At 36.0% G+C, this 23,712-nt stretch overlaps 7 protein-coding genes across 9 annotated transcripts; 4 read left to right on the top strand and 3 right to left on the bottom strand.

The window, feature by feature from the left end:
- Positions 1-1,860: 1,860 nt before the first annotated feature.
- Positions 1,861-3,802, top strand: LOC108826985 (putative FBD-associated F-box protein At5g56560). The gene is made up of 4 exons (XM_018600326.2): positions 1,861-2,558; positions 2,842-3,132; positions 3,202-3,336; positions 3,495-3,802. Exons 1-4 carry the CDS (start codon positions 1,968-1,970, stop codon positions 3,765-3,767), a joined length of 1,290 nt encoding a protein of 429 aa, XP_018455828.2. The 5' UTR covers positions 1,861-1,967; the 3' UTR covers positions 3,768-3,802.
- Positions 3,803-5,011: 1,209 nt separating this feature from the next.
- On the bottom strand, positions 5,012-7,224 carry LOC108825599 (mitogen-activated protein kinase kinase 6). The gene is made up of 8 exons (XM_018598924.2): positions 7,066-7,224; positions 6,753-6,837; positions 6,527-6,661; positions 6,077-6,304; positions 5,801-5,983; positions 5,467-5,690; positions 5,332-5,377; positions 5,012-5,233 (listed from the first exon to the last, which is right to left on the bottom strand). Exons 1-8 carry the CDS (start codon positions 7,137-7,139, stop codon positions 5,141-5,143), a joined length of 1,068 nt encoding a protein of 355 aa, XP_018454426.2. The 5' UTR covers positions 7,140-7,224; the 3' UTR covers positions 5,012-5,140.
- Positions 7,225-7,800: 576 nt separating this feature from the next.
- Positions 7,801-10,211, top strand: LOC108827813 (glucan endo-1,3-beta-glucosidase 13). The gene is made up of 4 exons (XM_018601306.2): positions 7,801-8,073; positions 8,391-9,677; positions 9,762-9,795; positions 9,881-10,211. The coding sequence occupies exons 1-4, from the start codon at positions 8,028-8,030 to the stop codon at positions 10,026-10,028; spliced, it is 1,515 nt and encodes a 504-aa protein (XP_018456808.1). The 5' UTR covers positions 7,801-8,027; the 3' UTR covers positions 10,029-10,211.
- A 116-nt stretch (positions 10,212-10,327) lies between these two features.
- Positions 10,328-11,435, bottom strand: LOC108827817 (profilin-3). The gene is made up of 3 exons (XM_018601311.2): positions 11,240-11,435; positions 10,715-10,852; positions 10,328-10,621 (listed from the first exon to the last, which is right to left on the bottom strand). Exons 1-3 carry the CDS (start codon positions 11,360-11,362, stop codon positions 10,487-10,489), a joined length of 396 nt encoding a protein of 131 aa, XP_018456813.1. The 5' UTR covers positions 11,363-11,435; the 3' UTR covers positions 10,328-10,486.
- A 189-nt stretch (positions 11,436-11,624) lies between these two features.
- Positions 11,625-13,152, top strand: LOC108827816 (phosphatidylglycerophosphate phosphatase PTPMT2). The gene is made up of 6 exons (XM_018601310.2): positions 11,625-11,907; positions 11,992-12,114; positions 12,209-12,302; positions 12,392-12,474; positions 12,556-12,645; positions 12,756-13,152. The coding sequence occupies exons 1-6, from the start codon at positions 11,680-11,682 to the stop codon at positions 12,810-12,812; spliced, it is 675 nt and encodes a 224-aa protein (XP_018456812.2). The 5' UTR covers positions 11,625-11,679; the 3' UTR covers positions 12,813-13,152.
- On the bottom strand, positions 12,664-16,824 carry LOC108827814 (NAC domain-containing protein 75). 3 transcript variants are annotated; one of them, XM_018601307.2, is made up of 8 exons: positions 16,432-16,824; positions 15,986-16,148; positions 15,653-15,845; positions 14,276-14,793; positions 13,904-14,128; positions 13,302-13,382; positions 13,110-13,168; positions 12,664-12,937 (listed from the first exon to the last, which is right to left on the bottom strand). In XM_018601307.2, the coding sequence occupies exons 2-8, from the start codon at positions 16,094-16,096 to the stop codon at positions 12,898-12,900; spliced, it is 1,227 nt and encodes a 408-aa protein (XP_018456809.2). In that variant the 5' UTR covers positions 16,097-16,148; positions 16,432-16,824; the 3' UTR covers positions 12,664-12,897. The 3 variants fall into 3 exon arrangements, with proteins under 3 accessions (XP_018456809.2, XP_018456811.2, XP_056849993.1); XM_018601309.2 differs by having other exon boundaries at positions 13,302-13,379; XM_056994013.1 differs by having other exon boundaries at positions 15,986-16,824.
- A 3,435-nt stretch (positions 16,825-20,259) lies between these two features.
- On the top strand, positions 20,260-23,264 carry LOC108823438 (ATP-dependent 6-phosphofructokinase 7). Its single transcript, XM_018596639.2, has 10 exons — positions 20,260-20,758; positions 20,896-20,942; positions 21,033-21,072; positions 21,175-21,375; positions 21,463-21,675; positions 21,745-21,943; positions 22,039-22,298; positions 22,393-22,438; positions 22,524-22,678; positions 22,800-23,264. The coding sequence occupies exons 1-10, from the start codon at positions 20,657-20,659 to the stop codon at positions 23,004-23,006; spliced, it is 1,470 nt and encodes a 489-aa protein (XP_018452141.1). The 5' UTR covers positions 20,260-20,656; the 3' UTR covers positions 23,007-23,264.
- The last annotated feature ends 448 nt before the right edge of the window (positions 23,265-23,712 follow it).

Genomic DNA, 23,712 nt, shown 5'->3' with positions numbered 1-23,712 from the left:
ACTCATATATTACATTTAATATTGATTTATATTTTTGGTAAACTTTGTATAATATGGTAATAACTCATAAATCATCACTAAAATAAATATATTTAAATAAGACATTTTGAATTTCGAAATATTATATAATTTTACTTTTATAATTATAAGATTTTTATTATCTAAAATTTTCTAAATTTTCTGAATTTAAAAAAAAAATTAAATTGTAATATCATTAGTTTCTTTTAGATATCTACAAATTATATAAATATTATTTAGTTTTAATTTTTGATAACTATACAATTTATATGACTTTTAGTAATTTTGTTCAAGTTGATTTAATACATTTAACCAAATGAAATAAATAATTTTCTATCTAAGATTTTAACTTTATATATATACATATATATTCTTAAATATAATTTAAAATAAAAAAAATATTTTCTCTTAATTTTATGCTTAATTAATTATATTTATATTAATTATTGGTCAAAATAATAAAATATATAATATTAATAAATTATATTTTAAAATATAAAATTTAACTTTTAAAAAATTTATCACTACACATGGTGCAGGAAAACACCTAGATTAATAATTGTGACATGTCTATTAAAATTGATAACATGTCTTATAGATTAATATGACATGAACAATTATATTTAATGTTAATTTATATTTTTGGTAAATATTTTAAATATGGTTATAATTCATATATTATATTTATTGTCGATTTATATTTTTGGACTTTTAAAAATATGGTAATAAATCATAAATCATCATTAAAATAAATATATTCAATTATGCATTTCAAATTTTGAAATATCATCTAAATTAAAAATATTTCAAAATATATACATATTTTTAGAAAATTATAAAATTAAATCATAAAATCAAATTAAATCGTAAAATCATTAGTTTCTTATATATATCTACAGATTTTATAAATATTATTTAATTTTAATTTTTGACAATTATGCAATTTTACATATTTATTTAATATATTTAATTAAAATAAATAGATAGAAAAATATACCTAAGATTATAATTTTAAATATATACATGCACATTCTTAAATATAATTCAAAATAAACAAAATTATTTTTATCTTAATTTTAATGTTCAGTTAAATCAAATTTATATTAAAATATTGATAAGAAGAAAGAAAATTTATAATATTAATAAAAAATTAATATAATTTATATTTTTGGTAAACTTTTTAAAATATGGTAATAAGTAATAACTCATATATTATATTTATTGTCGATTTATATTTTGGACTTTTAAAAATTTGGAAATAACTCATAAATCATCATTAAAATAAATATATATATTCAATTATGGCATTTCAAATTTCGAAATATCATTTAAATTAAAAATATTTCAAAAATATATACATATTTTTAGAAAAATTATAAAATTAAATCATATAATCAAATTAAATCGTAAAATCATTAGTTTCTTATATATATCTACAGATTTTATAAATATCGTTTAATTTTAATTTTTGACAATTATGAATTTTTACATATTTATTTAATATATTTAATTAAACTAAATAGATAGAAAAATCTACTTAAGATTATAATTTTAAATATATACATGACATTCTTAAATATAATTCAAAATAAACAAAATTATTTTTATTTTAATTTTAGTATTCAATTAAACCAAATTTATATTAAAATATTGATAAGTAAAAGAAAATTTATAATATTAATAAAAAATTAAGTATATTTTATATTTATCTATTAAAAATATTTTAGAACTTTTTTACTGCACCTGGTGCAGAAAAACACCTAGTAGCAAGATAAAAAGATATATGGTAATGTATTTTATATTTATGTATATTGATAATTATGTTATATGAAACTTGTCCGGCTTCAAAGTTCAAACCACTTAGTAAAAAAAAAGTTAAACCTAGGATTCGTTTCTTCTCTGTTGCGTAAACCTCGCTAGGATACAAAGCGCGCGCAGTCAAAATCGCCATGGTAAACAAAAACATGGTGAAACAGAGGAGGCTCAATGAGCTACCAGATGAGGTGGTCTTGAAGATACTCTCAATGATTCCCCCGTTTAAACAGAGTGTTGCGAAGGGTCTCATATCAAAACAACGCGAGGATCCTTATAAACTTGTGCCGGACGTCACGTTCGAAGATGATAATGAGGAGAGTCTCGTGACTTTCATGAGTTTTATATACGGATCTTTATTGTCTGACGGTGATCAGAGCCTACAAAGATTGCATCTCAAGCTTGTCCGATACTATTCGGCTTCAAAAATAAACTTTTGGGTTCAAGTCGCTGTTAATAGATCTGTAAGAAAGCTGAAATTCGACGTGTATCACGAAACCCTAGAATTGCCGAGGTGCTTGAGTAGTTGCACAACCCTAAAATCATTGATACTCCGTGATGTTTATCTCGATTATGTTCCGCTAGAGTTTTCTTTGCCATCTCTCAAAAGTCTCCACCTTTTCTCCGTTGGCTTCTCCCACCAGAACCCTATTGCAAGGCTGTTACTAAGTTGCCCGAATCTTGAATATTTGGTTATATACAAAACCTATTATTACTATGCGGAGAATGTTTGCTTGTGGTTGTGGTCACTCAAAAGTCTGCACCTTTTATCGGCTTGGAGTACAACCTGTACTACTCTTACACGTCTTCTACAAAGTTGCCCAGCTCTTGAATATCTGGTCGTAAGTAAAACCCAACTGCCAATGTACAGTCTTGTCCCACCTGAATCTTGTTGTCATCAATCAAAAGTCTTCACCTTTCATCGGTTCAATTCTGGGAGGATGAATATGTTGCAAGGCTTTTGAAAAGGTGTGCAGCTCTTGAAGATTTGGTTATAACCGTACGGTAGAGGACAATGTGAGCTTATATAATATCAATGTGCCTACTTTGAAGAGTTTAACTATCAATAACTCAATCGAGACACGCGCCGCTGCCGACAACAAGGAGAATCATGGGTTTTGGATAAATGCTCCTGCTTTGGAGACATTGAACATTAAGGATACAGTCAGTAACTTTCTAACGCTTGAATTTATGCCAGAGGTGACTAAGGCCAATATCCAGGTTACTTGTGACCAATCTGAGAAGTTCATTGGATCTCTTACCTCAATCAAACATCTGTCTCTATGTTCTCCAACTTCCGAGGTAGGAAAACTTTGTTACCCCCAGTATTGTTTCTTCTATGTTTGGTTATATAACATACTTTATTTGCAGACTCCATATCGAAGTGGCTTTGTCTTTCCCTATCTTGAACATCTAGAGCTATGTACATGTTCTCCGGAATGGGCCAATCTTCTTGCTTCTATACTCAATGGCGCTCCAAGACTCCAATCTCTCAAGCTTAAGTCGGTATGTAGTATTCACTAGTTACATTTATAAGGATAGACATACATGAATGCAAAGAAAACTAGTTAGAAGAATGAAATTGGCAGCTAGTTCTTACAAAGGACTGGACTAATGATAAACACTAATGCACGTAATGTTTTTTTTTTTACTTTTGGTCTCAGAATCATAGTGCTCCTTCTAATGATCCGAAGAAATTTTGGGAAACACCAGCAGTTGTTCCGGAATGTTTATTGACGCATCTAGAGATCTTTGAATGGAGACAATATGAAGACACAGTGCAGCATAGGAAAGTGGCTGCGTATATACTAGCAAACGCTACTTGTCTAAAGATGGCTACATTTTCAACAAGAAGTAGAGACAAAGATCAGCTCATGCCCATGCAGATAAAGACACTGAACAGAACTTCAGAGACATGTCAGTTAGTTTTTGAGTAAACTCTTTATGTAATGGTGTATGTCTCTAGAAGACAGACAAGTTTCTTAGGTTTCTTCTTCCTTTTTTTCTTCCTTGACTCTACTTTTGATATTTGTGTGTTTCTTTCCTGTATCTTCTTTATATTGTGAAAACTTTAAAACGGGCACACTCTTTTTGCATCTCATGAAGATACTCAGAACAAAGATATTTGCAGAAGTAAAATTATAAAATAGATGGGGGCTTTTCCAGATTGTAGGAAATATGAAATATTTATCCATGACTCATCTCCTTGGATAGGATCTATCAAGTTCTCATGTCAAGACTATATGTTATATAGTTAGCCTTTGATTTAGTCTTTATGAAAAGGTCATAATTCTGGAAAACAAATATAAGTGTTACAATTTAGGATTTAGTTTCAGTCCTTCCCGGAGAGAGAGAAAAGCGATAGAGAGAGAAAAGCGAAAGTGAGATCTGTAAATCCGGCCGACGGTGGGGCTTCCACAGTCGCCGTCGGTCCGGCCCTTGATCTATACCATCCTTCAGTCCCTGTAAGCTATTTCCGTAAGTTTCCGGCGTCGCACCAAACTCGCGGTGGGTGTTCGGCTTTTGCTCCCGGCGCCGCATCATTCAAGCGGTGGACGTTCGGCTTTTGTTTCCGGCGTGGTTTTTTCCGTTAAAAGAGAACGGCCGGCTCTAGCGTTTGTGCCGTTTAGTCCTACTATAGTCAACGGCGGTTGTATTAGGTTTTGGTTATTTTCTTTCTTTTTATGGATCTGTGTGTTTGGGAGTTCGATGGCTTTGGGTGGTGTGAGATCTCGAGAGACCTTCGATGAAGCTCTCCGCTAAAGCTCAGACGAAGCAAATATGATTGTAGCTACGGCCTCCGACGTTATCCGAGAAGAAGATCAGGCGTGCGCCGACGAACAAGAGGTTCCGGCGCGGCTGTTTGACGGTGAGGCGTAGTGGTGTTGATCGGGATGGCGAGGGCGTGACGCGTGTCTCCGCGATGCGGGAGATTGAAACGCGTGGACGACTCGCCTCGATTGTGTCGGTAATGGAGTGGGCCTGGAAGTATGGGCTTTAGGTCCATCTTTGTTGTTTGTATTTTTAGCCCTTTTGTTTATTGGGCTTGCGGATTTAGAGATGTAATGGTTTATGGCCTTTGGGCTTTGATGGGAAAAAAAAAGTGTTACAATTTACTCGGTCTACTGAATCACGTATTCAACCAAACCCTGAATATTGGATCATATTAAAGAAGACAATCAATAATAAAATCTCATTCGATATTTGTTCATTAAGTAATAATAATCTTTCCGCAGACTCGGACACATTTCACATCATGTATCTTACACCATATCATACACCAAATGCAGAAGAAGAAAAGAGGACTTGCTTATCTAAGGCAGTTAACAGGTGGTTCCAGAGTGCCAACAAGTATCCCGAGATCAATATCCATGTCCTCAAACTTTTTTATGAATGGGTGACTCTGGCAGCATTAACAAAAACCGAACGTTTCATCAAAGATCTTCTTAAATGTTGTTACCAAGAGAAAAAAAAAGAGAGTCGTGAGTAAGAATTACTTACCAATAGGTCCAATGACGATGCTCTTGCTGGAGGATCCTTTTGTAAGCTGTTTGAAACGTAAAGAAGAACCCATTTTAACCAGTACGATATTGCAAAGTATACAAAAAAAAAAGCATATAATGAGTTACCACTAACCAGGCTGATACAAAGGAGCAGAATTCAGGTGAGAACTGATCAGAAGGAGCAGTTGGTGGTGGACTCTCCACGATTGCTGCCAAAAGCTCATAAAAGCTGGGCGGGTTTTGCTGATCTTCAGATTCCAAGTATGGGAATCTTCCTATTGCACATTCTAACACTGACATCCCCAAACTCCAAATGTCGCTGCTGTAGTCGTATGTGCTTCCACTGATCCTCTCAGGCTGTGCAGTGAAGAAGTAAAAAAAAAAAGTATACATGGTTATGTATGTTAACAAACAAGAGCTACTAGACAATGGAATGGAAGGAATTTGTATAGGGAACGTTTTCGTACCGACATATAGTTGTAGGTTCCAACGAACGTGTCTCTCTGTCCGATGGAGCTAGCAAGACTTGCACTGACACCAAAATCAGAGATTTTCACTTCTCCTTTATGGTTCACAAGAAGGTTTGATGGTTTAATGTCTCTGTGTATGACATGTCTTTCGTTGTGGAGGTACACAAGGCCCTGCAAAACCTGTTTACAAGAGGAAACAACTTAAGATCCATAAACTCTTTTAGGAATGGTTTGAATCAATTGATGGAGAGAGTAGAGGAAGTTTCAGTGGACCTGTTTACAGACAACAGCAAGGTAAGGCTCGAGAATAGTCTTCACTTGTCTAATCACATCGACAAGAGATCCACGGTCCATGTATTCGAGCACAAGGGAAAATGCACCGTTGTGATAGAAAGAATGGTAACAGACAACAACATGTGGACACTGAGACGATGCTTGGTTTATTTTGAGCTCCTGGACAATTTGCTTGCGGATTTCTTCTTGTATGTTCATCTGTATGACCTGTAACTCATAAAAAAAATGAACAAACTAAAACCCCAGATGCTCTTACACAACAATAACCAATTACATGTGGATCTTTTAATCAGTTGGTAGCAAAGAGCAAAACTTGTTCTACTTGCTATGTTATGAATCAATGAGGGCTAAAATAATGCCACATACATTGCAAACTCTTGCAGATTCAAAGAAGAGAACAATTACTAATCTATTAATCCAAAAAGGTACCTTCATAGCAAATAACTTGCCAACCCATTTGTGTCGAACCAATTGTACAACTCCACCGCTGCCTTTACCGATGACTCTCACAGTCTCTAAGTCTTCAGCAGTGATTTCGAAATCAAGCTCTTTGCTATCAGAAGGCTATAATAACCAAAGACAAACACAAAAACATTGATTCTTCTCTATAACATTGATTGGTCTCTTAATAAAGGATTAGGGTAAGTGAAATTACCCTTGATTGCTTCTCATCTGACGTCAGCTTTAGCCCCTTCTGGTTTAAAAGAAAATCTCCATCGTGAAACGTTCCACTTGCAGTCCTGTACGCATTTACCAATTTAACCCCAAACACGTTTACACTAATGAGATCAAAGACTGATTTCAAATCGATTTATCAGATGCAGGACTCATTCGAATCCAAGAAAACGGTTCATAATCAAATTAACCTTTGTTCGCAAATCAGAAATTCAGAATCCAATAGATCCTCGAGGGAAGTGATAAACAATAAGAGATGTGTGCGAGATTGAGAATCGGAGGCGGAAACTTACAAGAAGGAAGAGATTGGGGTTTGTTGAGCTGGAACGGAGAGCTTAAGCTGCTTCAAGTTCGATTTCAGCTTCATCCTTTTTTGGGCCTATCTTGGGATTATCGCTCTTCTCTCTCTCTTTCAATAAGGGTTTCTAAATAAACAAAACTTTTAAGAAAGAGAAGACGACGATTCTCTCAGTGGTAACGGACATAATTTTGAACGCGTAAGACCGGGAAAAAATAATTATTATATTAATTAATAAAATGAATGTAATGGGCTGTTAAAATAAGATTTAAATGGGCCCTGAGTCGGCTCATTGCCAATGAGTCATTGGTGTGAAGACGGTCGAAATAATTCCCTATGCCACTTCATCGGTTATCTCCGCCCGGTATGTTGGATAGCTGGTGAATAATTGATGTATTTGCTTTTTTTTTTTTTTTTTTTTGGAAATCGAAAGAAAAGTTAGTTGTAATCTTACATTTATGGAATATTTTTCTGCAAGATAAGCATATATTTATGATCGAATTTATCATCTTATTTCGAGAGCGTATAAAACATAAATTGTACATGGGACCGGTCTCTTTTTCTTTCTGGGTCATAAGGGACCGGTTTTGCTTTATAATGGGGTTGTTTTTTGAGAATACACAAATAATGGGGGAGAGAAACAAAAAAGTTGTGGAATACTCTCAAAGCTAAGCTAAGCGGATTCGAGAGAACTCTATCAAATCGAGTTTATTTTACAGCCTGGGGCCCGGTTTTGTTTCCGACCAGAGTTCATCTTCTGACAAGAAAAAAACAATATAGAAAAAAAACTTAACTTAGTTTTCTACTCTCGGCGGAGAGAGAGAGACAGCTATTTGTAGAGAGAGAAAAAGCTTTAAACTAAACTTTATTCACAAAAGATAGAAGAAGCTCGAAGAAGAAGAAGAAGAAGCTTCCTTGTTTCGAGGAAAGGAAGCAAGATTGTGCATTTGTTCACCAATGGGGAAGCTCATCTTCTCCATTTCTCTCCTGCTTCTGCTTCTGGGTTTGCCTCTCTCTCTCCCTCTACTATTCACTTAGCCATTGAACCAAATGATTCTCCACTTCATTGAACTTTATAATACTTGTTCTGCTACATGTTCATTAGTTTCCAGAGCTTCGATTCACATTAAGTAAAAAAAAAAAATTGATAGATTCCATTATTTTCTTGCCATCTACTGTAAAACCTTGAGCAGCTTTTGTACACAATTGCAGTTCTTGGAACATTCGTTAATCGAGTCTCAAATACAAATTTGGTCGGAGAAAAAAAAATCAGTTGACTCTGTCTTTACTTTCCACGATTGTTTTTTTATTTCCTGGCAGACTGTTGCCACGGTGGCAAGGTCGGAGTATGTTACGGAAGAAGCGCCGACGATCTCCCGACACCATCAAAAGTAGTCCAGCTGATAAAACAGCACAACATCAAATACGTCAGAATCTACGACTACAACTCCCAAGTCCTCAAAGCATTCGCCAACACAACCATCGAGCTCATTATCGGAGTCCCAAACTCCGACCTCAAACCTTTCACCCAATCCCAATCAAACGCAGACACGTGGCTAAAGAACAGCGTCTTGCCATTCTATCCAACCACCAAGATCACTCACATAACAGTCGGAGCCGAATCCACCGACGATCCACACACCACCAACGCCTCGTCTCTCGTCGTCCCGGCGATGCAGAACGTGTTAACCGCTCTCAAGAAAGTCGGCTTGAGCAGAAGGATCAAAGTCTCCACGACTCTCTCCCTCGGCGTCCTCTCTAGATCTTTCCCTCCTTCAGCCGGAGCCTTCAACAGCAGCTACGCGTATTTCTTGAGACCCATGCTCGAGTTCTTGGCGGAGAATCAGTCTCCCTTCATGGTCGATCTCTATCCTTACTACGCTTACAGAGATTCCCCCAGCAACGTGTCTTTGGACTACGTTCTGTTCGAGTCCTCCTCCGAAGTGATTGATCCCAACACCGGTTTGCTCTACAAGAACATGTTCGACGCTCAAGTAGACGCGCTCTATTACGCGCTCACAGCTCTAAACTTCAGGACGATCAAGATCATGGTCACCGAGACCGGATGGCCGACCAAAGGCTCGCCAAAGGAGAAAGGTGCTGCGTCTCCTGACAACGCGGAGACGTATAACGCTAACATTATACGCCACGCGGTTACAAACCAAGGCACACCTTCAAAGCCAGGAGAGGCCGTGGACGTTTATATATTCTCGTTGTTCAACGAGAACAGGAAAACTGGTTTGGACTCGGAGAGGAACTGGGGGCTGTTCTATCCCGACCAGACGAGTGTTTACCAGCTGGATTTCACGGGGAAGAACGGCGGGTTTAGGTCGAATTCGAGCGGTGGGAACTCGAGAGGGAGGAGTGAGAGCTGGTGCATCGCTTCTTCTAAAGCTTCGGAGATAGAGCTGAGAGGTGCTCTGGACTGGGCGTGTGGTCCTGGGAACGTTGATTGCACGGCTATTCAACCGAGCCAGCCTTGTTTCCAGCCGGATACTTTGGTTTCTCATGCTTCTTTTGTGTTCAATAGCTACTTCCAGCAGAACGGAGGTACGGATGTTGCTTGTAGCTTTGGAGGAGTTGGTGTTAAGGTCAACAAAGACCCTAGTAAGTTAAACAAAAGTTCGTTTCTGCAGAATCACGAATCAACAGTCTTGGTTTAACGTTAAATCTGGTTTAATGTTGTTGCAGGTTATGACAAATGCATATATATAACCGCAGGAGGGTATGTCACTAAAGAGAAACTTTGTTTTTAGATTTGCAAACAATGCATACACATTCTTACTCATGTTCTTTAAAAATTTCTACAGGAACAACACCAAGGCAAGGAATGCATCTGCATTGAGTTCCTCTGCTTCAACTTCACATGGAAACGAGTCTCTAGTGTGGATTTTGAGTCTCTGGCTCGTGATCTCTTTGTTGTTCAGTTTGCAAACTATGAATTTGCTGGCATTGTAACCCAGAATCTGAAAGAGAAGTGAGTCATTGTTCTAGCGGGAATGTAGCAATAGTAAGAAAATGTAAGATTTGGTTTGGTCTAGGAATTGTTACCATCTAAGATTTTGTCCATCTTCCTGAAGTGGAATTTGTTTGTATAGACATTTTATCGGAAAATGTGTAATGCAATCTATGATTATGTGATCTGAATCTATCTTTGTTCCAATTCACAAAAATTTCAATCTCAACCAATCATAAAACACCAAACAAGTTATGGTACCACACTTTCATTCACTAAAAACTTTTAAGTCAACCACAAATGAAGACAATACCATATTGTATTATAATCAAACAACCCCAAGATCCATCACATGGTAGGTAATACACAGTTGGACATAAAGTGATTGATCACATTTGATATATAAATAGTTTTCCTCTCAGAATTGAGACAACATGGAGCATAGCAAACAGCTTGGATTTCAGAGCCCTGATTCAATAAGGTAGTCACCGAGCCTCTCAACAACCATATTGCACTGTCCAGGAGTCATTGGTTCTTCATAGATACCAAAGACCAAGGCTTGGGTGGTCTTCTTGATGGTAACACCACCAGCTCCCTGCAATGTAAACCAAAAAGTAGCACTGGTTCATAAAACTAAACTGTTTTGGGAGAAAAAGAAAAGATTCATGGAAACAAAAAGTAAAGTTACCTTCTTCCCACGAATGACAGCATTAGGCTCTCCTTGGATGACCATGTACTTTGTGCCACCGATGAACAATCCCGTTGGGGCAAGCGTTCCAGGCTCCGCAAAATCGTTGTTGATGCCAGTGATCTCCTCAGGCTTCAACTAAAACAAAAGCCAACACTAAAAGGTAATGCAAACTACAAACCAGATAATCAACACTAATACCAGTGAACACTTCACTCACATAAAACCCCATGAACATGTGAATCAAGAAACAAAGCTCAAACACTTGCCCAGTTCCGAAGTCAAAAACTTTGTGCTTAGAAAGAAAAAAAGCTATAAACTTGTGAATTCGAACTTCTTCTCCTAAATCAAACACCATATGAACCAGACAACCAAAATCACGATAACGTATATCAAGAGGGCCCAGAAAGGGGATAGAGGTATCTAACACAGATCGAACTAGAAACATCAAAGTCTGGAATAATCAAACGCGCGCGTAGCTAATAAGAATGAGCTCTGGGTGATGAAGTATAAGTAAACCCTAACCTGAGGGAAATTAGCGCTCTGAGCCCAGACGCTACCGTCTTGACCGAGAATTGCGGCGGCGGTGAGGCGGCTGCCTTCGACGTCGCACATCAAGTGATCGTCAACATAAGTCTGCCACGACATCTTCTTCCTCGGCTCTGCTTCTTCAGTGCTTAATCGGAATGTTCTAGAGATAGCGTCGAAGTGTAGCAGCAGTGGCATGTACGCAAATATATATACAGAGAGAGAGAGAGAGAGAGAGATACCGTGAACGACACGTGCCGGTATGTTGTTAGTAAAATGGGTCTTAATATGTCAGATCTCTCCTTCTATAGGCCCAATACTTCGTAATTTACGCAAATGGGCCTTAATATGTCAACTCGCGTGGAGGGTGGTTTTGTAAATACGTCTGACGTTGAAGAACACTTTGTTCTTTCTAGTTTTGACTTTGAATTCCGGCGATGATCGATGAAACGGAGGAAGATGACGAGACGCAGCGATCATCCAAAAACAAAGTCGTTTCGAAAAATCACAAGAAGAAGAAGAAAGGTATAGGTTTTAAGGGTGACAAAGCAAAGAGAGCTTTAATCGGAGCGGGTGGTCGGATCCTGTTCTACCCGACTCTTATGTACAACCTCCTCCGCTTTAAACTCCAGTCTCAGTTTCGTTGGTGGGATCAAATCGACGAGGTTTCCTTTTTGTTTGTCATTAAATATTATTTCTCAGTACTTTTGTTTGGTTATGGAGAAATTTTTTTTTTTCTTTTAATGTAGTATCTTCTGATGGGAGCGGTTCCATTTCGTAAGGACGTTCCACGACTAAAGCAACTAGGCGTTGGTGGTGTAATCACTCTTAATGAACCTTTTGAGACTTTGGTTCCATCTTCTTTGTACAATGTTGGTCAACAACTTCCCCCCAATCTCGTGTTTCTAAATCTTTTTTTTTTGTCTATTTGTGGAGTGTTTGATGGTTGCAGATTTTTGTTTTTAGGCTTATGAAATGGAGCATCTAGTGATACCAACACGAGATTACCTCTTTGCTCCTTCCATTGCAGACATAACCCAAGCTGTTGACTTCATTCACAGTGAGTAAATAATGTTTGTGCTCTCTTTAATTTTTTTTTTTACCTTTTGTCTGTTGCTTATCATTTTCCATTCTCTTTCATGTAAACAGAGAATGCTTTGCTCGGTAAAACCACTTACGTCCATTGCAAAGCTGGCCGTGGAAGAAGTACTACCGTTGTTCTCTGCTATCTGGTAACTCATTTTCTTATGGATTTAATCAGCTTAGAGGTTTGTTGGTTTGTTAAGGAGTTTGCTCTCGCTGTTTCTCTTTAGATTGAGCACAAGAGTATGACCGTAACTGCAGCTTTTGAACATGTCCGCTCAATAAGACCGCGGGTTTTGCTTCATCCTTCGCAGAGGAAGGTAATGAGACAGATCATAAAGCTTACAAAAAAAAACATGATCTACTTGTGTGTTTCTTTAATACAAAGTCTAGGCTGTTTGTTTCTGAAAGATTGTCATATTTGGTATAGGTTGTTGAGGAATTTAAAAGGCTACAAACTCTAGAAACCTCTGATGCCGTAAGTTAAATCAATGGCAGAGATTATAAGCTCTCAGCATTTCCAGCAGCTATGGCCATTGTTTGCAAGACTTCTCTGCTTCCTTTTGGTTCGGTTAAAATCTCCGATTCTGACTATCTGACTCGGTTTGGCTCCTGCGAAGTTGTGACCGGTCTAATGGTTAATTTATCTATCCATTGTCTCAATTCTCCCCAAGAAAGAAAAGACAGTTACATGATTGACCTCTCGTTGATTAACAATTGTTTGTAATATAGTTCTACTTACGATATATGTTAATATCCATCATTTTAATAAACACGGTCTTACCAGAAGGGTGGAAACGTTAACCAGTCTGCACTTTGCTGTGGAATTGCTTCTGAATTTTCCTGCAAGTTTACACTTTTGTAAGTGGCATTTTTTTGTAGTATGCCAAACATGTATCAACGATCACATGGCATATTACAAAAAGTATGTAGATGTGCAAGTATATCAAATTTACTTTTTTTAATAGAAACTTACCTCTTCTGTGCAAGTAGATGTGCAACCCATGATTAAGTCTTCTAATCCCGAACCACATGATCGACCCCTTAATTGCTGCTGCTGTCATTATTAAAAAAAAAAAAGAAAAAGATACCAAGTAACATTACTTTATAATAGTTTTTTGAAAAACATTACTTTATAACAAAAAGAAACTATTCACATCTCACCAATGACAATATAGCAATTTAAAGATTGCATACGTATGTGGTGGTTTAAAATTATGTGCTATATATATTATATATATTATATATACATTTTTACTACTCATGTATACTTTACGTGTTACTTTTGCAAGATAATTTACTTTTATACCATATGAACAAGATTGAGTTTGTGATATACTGCATGATTTTCTTTTTGCATGAGCCTGTATATCCAAAATCATTAGCTTTTATTTAAATAATTTGTCATGATTAAATGTCCAAGAAGACAAGAAAAACTTCTTAACATGTTTACCCAAGAAAGACAAGAAACACTATACTATGTTTATCCATGCAAGTTAGAGTAATACATACGAAACATATTTGGAATTTAATTTTGGGTTTCATCACCGTAAAATTTTAAAGTAACTGGAACTTTACCTGAAATGGCGCATTACTTGTGATATTGAAGATCGTTTCATGTTGATACGATGACGAAGATGGTATGTGAAATTCTCTTATTTCTCCGATTTGATGATGTTGATTATGATCATGGATCATATGATATGATGTTGATGATGATGATCTTATGACCCCATCATGTACTTCCTCACACGTGCCGGCCACACGCTGGTTTTCTCTTCCCTTCGAAGCTTCGGCTGTCCCCTTAATTATATACACATGTTAATTACCACACACACACAAAATGTTGTTAAACTCTCACTGCTGCGCATTAAAACACCACAAGATATCTCTATTTTTTTACGTAAAACTTGAGCATTGGAGAATAAATATACATGATATATCATATACCTCACCGAAGGCTCTTGTAAAGGGATTCGTATTAACCCTGGAAACGACATCACCGGAGCCAAGACTCTGCAAGGCGGCAGCAACGCCGCATATCTCGTCTCCGGCACCAATTCCTATCAAGTCCTTGGAACTAACTTTATGTTCCGACCAATTAATATTACCAACACATTGTCTAGGTTGTGTCTGATAAAAGATCTTGGAGACTACAAGCTCTCCTTCTCTTTCTTCTTCGTTAATCCCTAGATGATATTGATGCATCACCCAGTTTGTTTTTTCTGGTCGTCGATTCTTGCCGAAGTTTGTGTAAAGTACTAGTATCTTCTTGCACCCTCTTTGTCGTCCGTTTATCATAACCGGTCTTGTTTTGCCGGTTTTGTGCCATCTCGTTTCGGATGGTGATCCGGTTAACTCGGAGTCGTGATCCGTTTGGATTATTTTGCGTCTTTTTCTTGTTCCGGTTGTGTAAGCTCTTGATGGTTTGTGGAAGAAGTGTTTGCTTAAACCATCTTTTGTTACCCCTAATATAAAAACATGAAATATTTAAATTCAAGTCAGTTAGAAGTCTGGAGAACTAATGTGAGAGTAACAAGTTACTACGAATAATGTGGAATTTCTTTCCAAACTTATTAGTTTACTTTTGAAAAATCTTTGCAAAAAAAAAAACTTATTAGGTTACCAAACATTATCCAAGAGCCTTATACGAGACCACTTGCACATTCATTGCAATATATATACATATTTTTCTTCATGTATTTATAATATGAATAACTCAGAAGTTATAAGAAAATTAATCTGCAAGGCTCATTAAATTAGATCACCTATGTTGATAATTTAAAATTAGTTAAAATGTATCACATTATTTTATTTCAGAATACCTTTTCTTTTGAAAGTTTTTTAACCATGTTCAATGTAGATGTTTCAAAGAAATATTTATGCTTTTCAATTAATTATTTAAAATCTATATATTTAGCAAAAATACCAGAAGGAAATTTATTTTTATATATCATATATAACACGGAGAACATGAGAAAAATCCATAAATTCCATAGTAATAGTTAAGAATGATTAGGAATATACTATATATATCAATAAAATGAATTTCAAAATTAATTCATAGTTTTATTGAAAATTAAGGCTGTTGACAAAATAAAGTAAAGCTTTGTGTTAAACAAAAACAAAACATAAAAAGAAGCCTAAGAACTAAAGGAGTAGTGATTCTAGATTGATTTATAGTACAAGAAATATATGTCACCTCTAAAGTATATAAATATCAAATCAGTTCATACTGTTTTGTGCTGATCATACATACAGATCAAACTTCTGCACTTTGTTTTAATATAACTTCTAAACTTTGTTGCATCAAAAAGATAACTGAACCTGGAAGCTTCTGTGGGTGAGTGTAACAGATCCCATCTTCTCCATCAATGGTTGGGATGAACTCATCTATAAGTGGATGAGACGGAAACCATTTATTGTTTTCTTCTTTTCCCTTCACTTTTGCTTCTAAATGCTCAACAAGTTCTTGATCCGTCGGATCAAATTTCACTCCCGCCGGCAGTCCAAACCAATTCTGAAAAAGAAGAGAGAGAAAAAGGAAAGAGGATAAATCATGAAGAGCACAGTTAAAGAAATAAAAAAGTTAAAGAGAATATCTTTTATTTATATTTCTGGTTTCTGATGAGTATACGTGTTATGGAATAGGAATATTACTGGTTTTGTAGCAGCTTGAATCATGCGGCCACATCCAGGACAATGCTTTGATCCGCAGAGATAATGATGTTCTTCTAGCTTTGAATCTATGAGGTTACATGTGTTCTTCATTTCCGTGGTCGAAAGCTAAGATGATTGATCTAATTCAGTACGAGAGATTGATCTGCAAGTTCATCAAAAATAGAGCTTCGACTCAATACATTGCTTGAAGAATAAAAACACACGCATATAAATAAATATTCAACTCATAACAGTTACAAAATAGTAAATATATATCCAGATGACCAGATTTACACGAGATCTACTGAAACTAAAAATGGAAAGAGAAAGACATCTGATCAGCTGAGATTGATCTTAACATGTAGAGCTGGAGATTAATTAATGATCTCAGATTTTTATTTTTTTAAAACATGACCCAAAAAGTGAAAAACAAATATCAAAGGTACCCGAGTTATATCAGATCGACTGAACTAAAAGTGGAAGAGAAGAAGAAGAATTTGATAAAGACGGGAGTGATCTCAATATATATAACTAGATCGAGATTATAATATAGGTTTTTATATGAACAGCTTATTGAAAGAGTATATTTATTTATTTATTTAACATTTGCACCAAAAAAAAAAAAGAAAGAGTATATTTATGATTTGAACAAAGTTTAATTATTATAACTATTTCTTTTTGGTTGCAGAAGAGACACAGAAACACATGTGGATACGACTTTAAGTACTGGAAAAATCTATGTCAAGTAGATAAAGAAAAGAAGAAGAAAGAGGAAGAAGAAGAGTAAAGGAATAAAAGGAGTTGAGACTGAAAAGGTTAAACCCTAATTTTACTCTGTCTTGTCGTCTGCGAGTCTTCAATGACTTGACCATACCTATTTATGTATTTATTTCTGTTTTTATTTCCATTTTCTTAATTAATACGTAAAGTGTACGTATATATACATTCTACAGCGGTATATATATGCATAGTAGCTTTTGCGCAAACAATATAAATTGAGGATATTGCGAATAAAATAACATTTTATGAACTGATTACGATGTAATTATGTTTTCAACATTCTATTTTTAAAAATCGCTATTTTCTACAATCTCTACCATCGTACACAAAAGGATGTACTTGTTTCTCATAATATTCTGCTTGAGAATTCCTATATTTTCTGTATCAGAACAATAAACGAAAGAGATTTTGATGAATAGGGGACCTTCGGAGATTCCATCTCGTTTTAGTGTCTAAGTTAAGTTTGATTTAGGACATTTTGATTAGTTAATTGATTAAATCATTTGACGTGACCAACTTTTGAGCTTAATTACGGATTAATTAACAAAACAGCATGTTATATAAAAAAATACTATAATCTAAAGAATGCAGATAAAGAACATAGGAAAAAGCATTTAAGGATAATCTCTTTGGATTATAAGGCAAACACATGTTTTACGAATCTTTTTTTTTTTTTAACTTTCGTCACGTTATTTGATATACTGTATATATATAGGAGGTAATTAGTTTTGGGTTCTTTGGATTTCCCACACTAACGTGGGTCCAATGATAATGTCGGGAGATGGGGCCTATCCGCAGATTTGTTTGAACAACATATACAACGGTTATGATTTATTTGATATTATGATTATTAGGTTTCACATTTTGCTTCCCTTTGTAAAAGAGAAAGAAAAAAGAAGAAGAAAGAAAAAATCCGCTAGAGTTATCCGCGAGACATGAATAAAACTATTTATTAGCTGTAGTTCAATAAGATTAGTTAAGATTATTTCGTTTATAAATTTAATCTTCTCTGAAAGCACATGTACTCCCCCCATCACTTTAATAGATTTTGATTACGTTTCCGGTTCTCATATCGTAATTTTTTATCGTACGCTGTTCCAAATAATGTCTTCGGTGTTATTGTATGAAAATATTATCGGAAAAAGACTTATTAAATGTAACATAGCTATGCATGAAGTGGTGTGTCGTAGATAATATATACATCAACAATGATATGTCACCTGATCGACCATCTACCAGATATTCAAAATTCATAGTTGATCATCAAAGGACTAAAAATTAATAAATCCACCAAACATTATACGATTTTAATTAAACATTTCAATCACACTTGGCATTTTTCAACTTATGCTTTTATAAATTGACTATTGGCCAAAAGAATGAATGAAACTAGTTCTCAGTGGTTTCAACGTTCGTTTTTTCATCCTTCGTTGTCACCTTTACTTTCACTTTCTAGCATACATACACGAGAATATTGTATAGGCTGTCCCAATACATAAATATACATGTAAATTTGTGACAGTGAGAGTTTATGTATCTATGTATGTATATTCCTCTCTTTATGTAAGCTTCTCTAAAGGGAAACTGATTAGATTTCAAATTTTTATTCTTCTTTCCGGAAAGGGAAAAAGAAAAAGAAGTAGAATTTCCGCAAGCAATCTGACAGACGAGCATGAATTCTTAGCTATTTAAGAACTTTTTTTTGTGAAACAAAAAAAAAAGAACATTTTTTTTAACAAAGTAATTGATTTATTAATTTGATATGAAAACACATAAATAATACGCAATCATGAAGCAACAAAATTACTATTTCTCATTGTGCCTTCCGATTTGTTTTTCATATCATACTTTTGTTAAATGTGTCTATCAAAGTCCATGACTATTTTTTCTGAACATCTCAGTTAGGGATGGCAATCAAGGACCTGGACCGCGGGCCTACCCTGTAAAGACTTACTGTATGGCGGGATTGGACCTCCATTTGATAAACCCGCAAAATTACGGGCCTCGCGGGACGGACTTAAAGCGGGATGGACTCAAAGCGGGACGGGCCAAAAGCAGGATGGGTTAAACCGCGAGATTTTGAAGACCCACAATCCCTAAATCTTCATTTTTGTTTCACCTGAGAGAGAGAGAGAGAGAGAGAGAGAGAGAGAGAGAGAGAGAGAGAGAGAGAGAGAGAGAGAGAGAGAGAGAGAGAGAGAGAGAGAGAGAGAGAGAGAGAGAGAGAGAGAGAGAGAGAGAGAGCTCCGTTGATGGTGGTTTCAGGGTCGATGATGGTCTCCCAAACGTCTCTGATCTGCATCGGTGGAGCTTCTTCAAACCAACATAAATGATAATAAAAACATTTGTTTTGTATAAGCTTAATGTATTGATCTTGTAAGAGTATGTTCGATCATGTGTAAGCTCAAACTCAATTCTTGTCTATGTTTGTTTATGCATGTAGAAGTAAGCAGTGTAATATTCGATGTCCTGCGGGACGGCCTGCGAAAACCTGCATATTTTACGATACGGGATTGGGTAGCTAGTTTGAAGACCGCATTCCGCAGGACAGGTCCGCTGTGTACCGCCAGAAACCAAATCCGCAGCGGTTCGGGACGGGGGAACCCAATTACCATCCCTAATCTCAGTCCAGACTTAATTGATTCGTACGCATGTTTCAACTTTGGAAAGTGGGCATTGAAATCTGCTTCATGGACCTTATCGTGGCCCATATGTCATCCTTTAATTAATGCTCCTTTCGCAATAGCCCATTTAATTTTGTTTTCGTTTCTAATTCTAACTCACGTGTCACGTCAGATCATTAAACAAATTATAATGCTCTACATCGATCTACCGTCTAACTTGCATTATTTTCCTTGACCGTCGATCAACAGATATGATTGGCTGCTCTCGTCAATTCCAGAACACTCGAAGAATCAGGCGATTACACGTGTATTAGCTTTACTTAACACGACGCGAGTTGTTTCCAAAAATAAAATATTTTATGATAAAAACGAATAAGCAAGTATGTCATCTGATAGCATTATGCACTTATATAGGCTTTTTGTCAACTCTCATTGTGCATTTTGAAAATATTAAAACCATATTCTCTCTTCGCAACCAGCAAATAGATTAAGAAAAAGAACTATTAAAAAAAATACAAACACATAAAATTGATATAACCGACGCACAAATTGGACTTGTCTTTCTATATCTTTCAAGAGATCCTTTGTTTTTGGTTATAATTATTTAAACATCGGAATATTGTTCAAGATATGAAATATGATACGTAAAAATCTGAAAGGAGCCAAATTTTAGCAAAAAAAAAAAAAAAAAAATCTGAAAGGAAATGCATTTTTAAAAAATTGAAAGGAAACACCGAAATAGAGGTAAAAATCATTTCAAAATAATCATTTTCTTTTGACCAAAAGGTCCAAAACATTAAAAACAATAATTTATAAATTACTTGTTACCCAAGGCCCAAATCAATAAACGGAAAGTTAAAATGATCGTAGAATAATACGAATCATCTTCTCCAAGTTTCAACGTTCTTTTATTTTCTTTTCTTCCACCATTATTTTCATATATATACCCGAGAATCATGTAGGGAAGTGCGTATACATACACATGTATATATGTGTATGTATATTATATTCTCTTTCGTTGTTTTCTTGTCTTTTCTTAATTTAAGTATAAATCGTTGATGCCTACCACCTGTTCGATTAAATTCCCCATCTAAAAAAAAAGAGGGAGAAAGTTCTTCGTCTTTATTGGGTCTCTCACTATCTTACCACTCCTTCAAAAACGGGCTCTCTTTTATAGGATTGACTTGTTTTTTGATTCAACCTCTCTCTCTCTCTCATTTTTCCTCCTTCGTTTCAAAGTAGTTTCTGTCTGATTTGATCGTTCGTTATGTCTAGTCCTAAAAGTAACAAGCCGAAGATCGTCAACGGTCCTGGTGGTTATATACTACAGGACGTTCCTCATCTCGTTGATTACCTTCCTGATCTTCCTGTACGTTTTGTTGATCTCTGATTGTTTCCTAGTCTGATTTGAAATGTTTGAAAGATCTAGAATCTGTTGGCGTTTATTGACAAAGGTGGAACCTTTTTAATGTTTTTGATCTGTTTCGTGGTTTATGTTGTTTGCAGACTTACCCAAATCCATTACAAGACAACCCAGCTTACTCTGTTGTTAAGTAAGTATCTTTCAACCAACGCTCTTCAGACGTTTGCCATTTGTCTAAAAGGTTGGTTAATAGGATGTTTTCGTTTTTTGGTTTTATCAGGCAGTACTTTGTTGATGCGGATGATAGTGTCCCTGAGAAGGTAAATAAACATCATCAAGCTTAATCCTTTTTTTCTTCCCTCTCCTTGAATTGTTAGATGATTATGTTTATTTTTTTTTTTGTTTCCTTTTGGTTTATTCAGATTGTAGTCCACAAGGATGGTCCAAGAGGAGTCCATTTCAGACGCGCTGGTCCACGCCAAAAGGTTTACTTTGAGTCAGACGAAGTCCATGCTTGCATCGTTACATGTGGAGGTCTCTGTCCTGGTCTCAACACCGTGATTAGAGAAATCGTTAGCAGCTTATCGTGCATGTACGGAGTAAAGAGAATCCTTGGAATCGATGTAAGTTTTAATGAAATCTCTTTCATTTTTTACAGTTTTCAGTTTTTGGCTTGACTATTGTCCTAATGATCCTCATTTTTGTTACAGGGCGGATACAGGGGATTCTACGCCAAGAACACTATCCCCTTAAACTCCAAAGTCGTGAACGACATCCATAAACGCGGAGGAACGATCCTGGGAACCTCACGAGGTGGACATGATACAACGAAGATTGTTGATAGCATCCAAGACCGAGGAATCAATCAGGTTTACATCATTGGTGGAGATGGAACACAGAGAGGAGCTTCGGTTATATTTGAGGTAACGCCACTAATATAAGTTCTTAACAATGAATAGTTTAAAACTTAGATTTATATAAGAAACATGTAGGAAATTAGAAGGCGTGGACTTAAAGTTGCTGTGGTTGGAATCCCGAAAACGATCGATAACGATATACCGGTGATAGATAAGTCTTTTGGGTTTGATACTGCTGTGGAGGAGGCTCAGCGAGCCATCAACGCAGCACATGTTGAAGCTGAGAGTAATGAGAATGGTATCGGTTTTGTCAAGCTTATGGGTCGCTACAGTGGTAAGTTTTTTTATCTTCTTTGTATGTTTTGCTTTGAAAAACCTTTCGAGCTGTTGTTACTGAATTAAAGGCTGCTATTGGATGGTGTACTACAGGATTCATAGCGATGTATGCTACATTAGCTAGCAGAGATGTCGATTGCTGTTTGATTCCGGAGTCGCCATTTTACCTGGAAGGAGAAGGTGGGCTCCTGGAGTTCATAGAGAAACGGATCAAGGAGAATGGTCACATGGTGATTGTTCTTGCTGAAGGAGCAGGGCAAGAGCTGATGTCCAAAAGCATGGAATCTAGCACTGACGCCTCTGGTAACAAGCTTCTTAAAGATGTCGGCTTATGGCTATCACAAAGCATCAAGGTAAACAAAAAAAATTACAAAAAGAATTCTTTATGCCATTTCAGAGAACTCATCACAGTGTTTTTACTTCTTGTTTTTTTTACTCTGGTGATAGGATTATTTTAAGAAGATTAATATGGTGATGAATCTCAAATACATAGGTAACAAAATTCATAACGCTTTCTCCCATTTTTCAATTTTTTTTTGGAAGTCGTTTCTTTTAAATCCATTTTTTTTTGTTTGTAGATCCTACATACATGATCCGGGCTGTTCCAAGCAATGCATCAGACAATGTATACTGTACACTTCTAGCTCAGAGCGCGGTTCATGGTGCAATGGCTGGTTACACTGGCTACACTAGTGGTCTTGTCCATGGAAGACAAACATACATTCCTTTCTACGTAAGTTGACACGTATCAAATGCCTTTTTTTTTTGGCTTTCAATCCTGAGTTTTGACCATGGATGTTGCAATGTAATAATCCTGTCAAAGACCTGATAGAATGTGGATGTTGTTGTTGCAGAGGATAACAGAGAAACAGAACAATGTGGTGATTACGGATAGAATGTGGGCAAGGCTGTTGTCTTCTACGAATCAGCCAAGTTTCTTGGGCCCTAAGGATGTAGCTGCTGAGGAGAAGAAAGAGATGCCGGAGAAGCCAACTCTTGACGGTGGAAACTGTGATGGAGTTGTTGATATTCCTCCGGTGACTAAAGAGATCACTAAGTGAACGTCAAGAAAGCTTTGTTTAAAGAAACTTCCGAAGCATATATATATATATTCCTGAAACGATATTGTTTCATGCGAAAGTGAAATAATTGTTTATTCTGACGATTTCGCCTCTCTGTTTGGCAAACGCAATGTTTTTTGGTGTCTTTTAGATGTTTAGTTTTGTAACCTTTTTTGCACCTTCCACCATATCATATGATTATGAATGTACGAAGTTATCTTTTTTTTTTTCTTGGTTTAAATGTTGAGATTTTTATCATTTCCCGACTTTTGTTTGATTTATAATACATTTTGTCATTGCCCTAAACCATGAATTGAAGAGATACAACCTAAGTAGAATGTGAGGCAGCCGGAATATGATGGAGATCTCAAAAACATAATTTGTTTACATGCAAGTCAAGGCAGCGGAGTGTGTAGTTATAAGCCTAACCGTCAACGTTACCGCCAATACCATACACTGTCCTGGAAAATGTGAATACCAAATATACAATTTTTTTTATGAAGATTGCGATAGACTCCCCTGAAAATTCAAATGCCAAAATAAGTCTTGATCATCAAGTTTCATAGTGTCTCTATTGTATCAAGAGTGAAGATTATTGTTTTGCATAGTGCGGAAACCAAACTGCAATAGACTTGGCTCAGCCTGTTATGATCCAAGTTCATTGGAGTACTTCAATGCAAAGAGTAATGTAGAATTTAGTCTACTC

This window comes from Raphanus sativus, chromosome 9 (genome assembly GCF_000801105.2).
Source record: "Raphanus sativus cultivar WK10039 chromosome 9, ASM80110v3, whole genome shotgun sequence".
Taxonomy (NCBI): Eukaryota; Viridiplantae; Streptophyta; class Magnoliopsida; order Brassicales; family Brassicaceae; genus Raphanus; species Raphanus sativus.
Note: the sequence above shows the minus strand (reverse complement) of the source record. Positions and strands in the feature narration are given on the sequence as shown.